Raw genomic sequence first — 5776 nt, 5'->3', positions numbered from 1 at the left:
TATTAAAAAAGTATATAATAATATATTGGATTGGATTGGCAACTAAGTGAGTGCGGTTATTTTAATAATAATAATAATAATAATAATAATAATAATAATAATAATAATAATCTATCGCGACGAAATCCGCAATCACTTAATTGCCACAAGCCAATAATTTTGTATTAATATGCAATAATTATTATATATATATAATTATAATTATTATATATATATAATTATAATTATTATATATATAATTATAATTATTATAATAATTATTAATATGTAATATATTAAATATGTATTAATAGATAAATTTTTGTTTATTATTATTTTATATTATTACAGAAAGCAACGAGGAACGTACAAACGGAAAGGCGCGGGGCGGAAAGCTCGCGCGTCGAGCACGCTCCTTTAAGGAGGACTTTTTGGAAAAGTTATCACACATGCGTTCACCGGGTAGCGGTGGTACAGGGGCAGCTGGCGCAGAAAGTGCCATAGGAGGAGGAGGAGGAGGAGCAGGCCGAGCTAGTTCACCCTCCTCCCCGCGAACACCTCGCGATAAAAATGGTCTTGCCGGAATTGGACTAGGAACATCTTCCACGTCCTCTACGGGAAAGGATAATAATAATGCAGTTAATCATGAAAAAAATCCTTTACGAGACTTACACGTCCACGTGAGACAAGTGCAGCTTGCTCTTCTACATTTTCGGGATGTCGTTTCTAAAAAGAAACTGGAAATGTTGCCAGGTAATGGGACGGTCGTTCTCGACACCGTTACCACCATACACACGGTACTCAAGTCCTATCTTCTTTCTGAAAATAGGTAAATATATATATAAAATATTTTGTTTTTTTTTTAATCCTTCAATAATAATTTCTTTTTTTTTTTTATAGTTCCACCTTAGGATCCGCAACCAATCAAGTTTATCAAGCACTCGCTCAGTTATTAAAGCTATGCGACGATGTTTTGTTACACGGCGATCAATCTTCCGCTTTGGATACAGAAAATGTTACTCATGTTATCGGTTTGGTCGAAGAAGCGGTTAAGAATTTGGTTTCCCTTGCTCACGAGAAGATTTCCAATCGACAGAAACCTGTTAGCGTTACGATTAACAATCGGTAGGATGATACTACTGTTGTGTTTGTTAAACCCCTTGCCCTACGATTTAAGTTTTGCTAATATTTCACCATAATTAACAGCAAGTTCTCATTTTCCACGTCGAGTTATTTTACAGTTCGGCTAAACACGTTCAAAGTTGTAACAATCGCACACATCTTACCAATCACAACGATGTACCTACCACGGTTGTCACCCGTGATTCTCATGTTTTACTTCCGTTTTCTTTACCACGAGTCACATATTTTGTTCATTATCTTTAACACGAGTCTGACACGATATATTGTGTAGGGTAAGAGGTTAACATTGAAATGTTATCAAATATAAAGGTTTCTCATTGATAAATATTGATTCAGTGCATCAGGATATGGATTGGAAATTGCTCCTCAGAGAAACTCGTTGCCGGATATACCTTTAACGCCAAGGGAAAGAGAAATCTTGGAACAGACCGCTGCTAATAATAGTCTTGTCCGAAGTTCTCATAGTTCTGAATCTATTTTGAGGGATTCCAGTCCACCACCGAAACCTCCTCTACCTGACAGGTAAATTAATATTAAATTCAAATGAAATACATATGAATTTGTTTTGTAATAATATGAAAATTAATATGATTTTAGAACAAACGTATGCTTCTCCGAAGAAAACAGTTCGTCTGGCACGCCACCACCTTTACCACCAAAAAGAAGAACAACCAGAACTCAACAATTACTCGACGAATCCGAAAGTTTCTTAGCGTCTAGTCTCGATAGAGTCTCCTTACGTAGTCGATCACCGGAAGACTCATCTTCTATCCTAAGTGCATCAGCTGGTAGTTTGGATTCTGCTTTAAATCATTCCCGTGACGAGGATGAAATTCGAGCTATCATGGGACCAAACGACGAGTCTCTCAACGATAGTATGGATCTCAGTCTTATTGCTACTATTAAAAGTAAGTTTATTACTTACTGCGAAACAACACATTTCATTTATCGTTTTATTTTGTCATTTTGTTGATTTATCCTAAAAATGTTAAAAAGATATTATTTTCCTGGTGGAAAATTGTGAAGAATAATCTCGTAACTCGACGATACGCTCTGGTACCTTAGGTATGCAAGTTAATGGGACCTCTAATTGCGCTTGTTGGGATAGTTCTGAAAGCAGTATACCAAGTACTATGTTACTGGGACAACAAACACCCCAAGAAATTCTTAATCCATTTACCGGTTTGTAGAATATAATTACGTGTGTGCTGCATGTGATGTGTGTCAATAATTTTAATTGATTGGCGGTAACAATCAATTTACGAGATTAAACATTTCGTTTAAGGGGGGTCAAATGGAATACTAACATTGTTTAACATTGTCAGGGAAAAATAAACATTACAAATTATTTTCAAATATTTAAATATACAATTTAAACTCTATATTTTTGGTTATCATTATGTTTCAGGTATAGATGGAAAAATAGAAAGATTCTCAACCCAAACCCAAGAATCTGGTTTCGTATCGATGCATTCTCAAAGAAGTTCTTCACAAAGTTACACCACTTCTTCCAGTACAACGTCAAAAAGATCGTCACAACAAAGTAGTATCAGTTACAGTTCCCAAACGTTTAGTACTCAACAACAATCTATTTATCAACACAAATTTATATCGGATACCAATGGTTCTGTTTTAACGCAAAAATCAATAAGCAGTTCTAAGAGTACTACAGATAATATGAATATAGCAGAATCTGGCGATGCCATTATATTAAAAAAATTGAAACATGTAAGTAAGAGTATATGCATATCTTTAAAATAGTTTTTTTTTAATAAACGTGATGATACAATGTTATTTCTATTATACGTTATAGGAAATAGAATCGATGACTATATCCGACGCTAATGGAGTACCACCTGCATTACCAGAAAAACGATCTAAACGAAGAAGGGAACGTCAACCATCGCAATACGACAATGTACCTGAAAATGAACATTTGTCTACTTGCAGTTTGCATACCAATAACGGCGACAGTTCTGATACTAATAAACCACCGCCTCTTCCGTTAAAAAAAAAACATAGTAAGTTACTTTAGAAAATGTTTAATATGAAATATTAACAAACAACTATATATATATATATTATAATAGTGTTTAAGCTTTGCGCATTTGTGACGTGACGTGTTGATGTTTCGTCATTTAAATTAATGTTTATACTCTTGTGATATTTATATATATATATATATAATTAATATATAATAATATTAATTTTAAATATATTAATTTTATATATATATAAAAAACAACCTATTTGAACGAAAAAATATGACGGGAGAGTTATTGGGAAAAAAAATATTGGCTACTTGAAACTCTCTTAGATGTTAAGTGATATTCTTAGATAGATGTTTGATATTCTTAGTTCAATACCAAGATGGAAAAAAAAAACTGATGCAATGTTTTGTATCCCCAGTGTTCCAATCAGTGGCATATTCTGGTAAGTGGGATGCCGCCCACATTAATCGACTACACTTAGCAAACACTTTCACGCCAAACGAAAGTCTTTCATTTACTACCATGATTATGTATGTACATGAATTAAGATCCGGGCTTACTTTAGCATGGCATTATATATTGTTAGCTTCATTTTTACATACATACTGTCAAACATACCAAAATGATCTCTAATATCGTTCTCTTTTTTATATTATATTTAAATTGAATTATTTTAACTCTCTTAGCTATAATTACAGCTTACGATTTGATTCATCTCACAGGTGTAATATCAATTATATTATTATCATATATATGTTAATAAAAAGGATCTAATATATTTTTTAGTATTTATCAAGAGAGAAATTAAAAATGTTTAATTAACATGGATATTAAAATCAGCCCTATCGATGGAAGATGAATTTCTTTAGAAACACATTAGTGTTCAAGGTTGTAAAGATAAATTTAATATAAAAATAAGCAAAAATTATTATTAATGTTAAAAAAACATTACTTTGTAGACGCAAATATAATATGTACAAATTCATCAATATATTCTATATATCTTTCTTCAATTTGAATGCAATTCTGACATCTACGTGATCATAGATTGACGTATGCTTGAACTAATATATTTCTAAATCAATTCCTCTATGTAAATTCAATAGGTTGCCTTATAATATTGTATGCTCATGAATAATAAACTTTAATTTATATCAAAAGGGTTGATTTTAGGATCCATGTTAATTAAACATTTGTTTTACTTCTCTTGATAAATAATATAACTCATTATAGAATATCGGATCCTTTTTTAACCATCCTATACATATATATATAATTATTGTAGAAAAAAAAATAGAAGAGAAATATCGTCAAACCTTATTAATTTTTTACTCCAGTGAGTTTGATCTCTTTTCGTATGCGTTTCTACACACAAGATACTGATGTTATATAAATATTTGCTTTTGCATTAATTTCATACACCCTATGCTGCGATATCTTTTTACAGCGAATATCATGCTTGCATCAACCAAACAACCGATCGTATTATTATATATTATAAATAAAAAAAAAAAACAATCTATCTTTCACATTCAAGACTCGTAATCATAATTTTGTTTCCAAGTATATATGTATTTATATTTTATATATTTTATATTTATATTTTATATTTAAATATAAAAATTTGTTAGATTATTCATTTGTGATGACAGATTTGATAATGAGATTATACTTCTTACAGTTATGGCATACATGGAGATGTTTGGAAATTGCTCGCACAGCAACAACGATTTCATTTCTGGTCTTGGAACTCGTCATTCTGTAGCAGCTTACAATTCAATGCAAGCGGAGTGGCAACAACATGAAATGGCCCTTACTACAACTCAATCTTGTTCTTTTGTGGCTCATACAATAACAAATTTACACGATAGCACAAGGTAAATATAATAATATAAAATTATTCAAAATTACTTTTTATATAATTCCTTATGCATAAAAATATAATTAAAAAAATATATATTTCTTTGTTTATAGCGTTTCCATATCTATGACTCCGAACATTACAGAAATAACAAATAATTCTAGTCTTCCTCCTGCTTTACCACCAAAGAGATCACGATCTATTAAATCAAATATTGCACCTTCAACAGTTTCACCAAAGCCTACGATTAGTATGCAAAACATACATACATCCGAACCTATATTATCATCCACTCCTGTCAGAATTGACGAGCCAACATATAATGATGTTTTTATTGATAAGAAAGATGTTGTTGTATCCTCGACTCCAGTGAAATTGGTAAAGAGGATTACAAAATAATAATGTATTTTTTGTTTTAAAATATTAGAAAAAAATATTCACAAAGATATATATATTTATTATTATTTTAGAATACTACTGGTACTACTATAGATGTAGCATTACCAACTTCCAGACCTGCGAGTAACGCTCTCTCGTCTATATCCATTAGCGATAATACCTTGGAATTAAGGGACATAGATCAGGATGATAGTATCTTGGAAGAATTAGATATCAGTAAATATTTAGTCTTTAAGAAACCTGATGAAGAAGGACCTGATATACGTGGTGGACATCCTGACGCGTTATTAATTCATGCTACTAAAGCTAATAAGCACGGTATATATATATATATTTATTTATTATAATTGTTATTAATATATAGAAATCTAAGAGAGTTAAAATTTATTATTTAATTTTTATT

At 31.1% G+C, this 5776-nt stretch overlaps 1 protein-coding gene across 6 annotated transcripts in view; it reads left to right on the top strand.

Moving 5' to 3' along the window:
• LOC106791194 (guanine nucleotide-releasing factor 2) overlaps positions 1 to 5776 on the top strand; it is a 14929-nt gene that overhangs the window by 6365 nt on the left and 2788 nt on the right. For 3 of the 6 annotated variants that reach the window (XM_014756674.1, XM_014756671.1, XM_014756676.1), the window contains exons 2-12: positions 331 to 808; positions 880 to 1104; positions 1459 to 1644; positions 1720 to 2030; positions 2188 to 2304; positions 2531 to 2850; positions 2936 to 3143; positions 3532 to 3555; positions 4795 to 4990; positions 5088 to 5352; positions 5445 to 5691. In XM_014756674.1, the coding sequence (XP_014612160.1) occupies positions 331 to 808; positions 880 to 1104; positions 1459 to 1644; positions 1720 to 2030; positions 2188 to 2304; positions 2531 to 2850; positions 2936 to 3143; positions 3532 to 3555; positions 4795 to 4990; positions 5088 to 5352; positions 5445 to 5691 (2577 nt within the window). The remainder of the gene's footprint in view (positions 1 to 330; positions 809 to 879; positions 1105 to 1458; positions 1645 to 1719; positions 2031 to 2187; positions 2305 to 2530; positions 2851 to 2935; positions 3144 to 3531; positions 3556 to 4794; positions 4991 to 5087; positions 5353 to 5444; positions 5692 to 5776) is intronic. The other 3 variants (XM_014756675.1, XM_014756672.1, XM_014756673.1) reach the window with 2 other exon arrangements.

Source organism: Polistes canadensis, unplaced genomic scaffold (assembly GCF_001313835.1).
Source record: "Polistes canadensis isolate GaletaPanama2010 unplaced genomic scaffold, ASM131383v1 scaffold_291, whole genome shotgun sequence".
NCBI lineage: Eukaryota > Metazoa > Arthropoda > Insecta > Hymenoptera > Vespidae > Polistes > Polistes canadensis.
The sequence above is the reverse complement of the archived record's forward strand: the minus strand, read 5'-3'. Positions and strand labels throughout refer to the sequence as shown.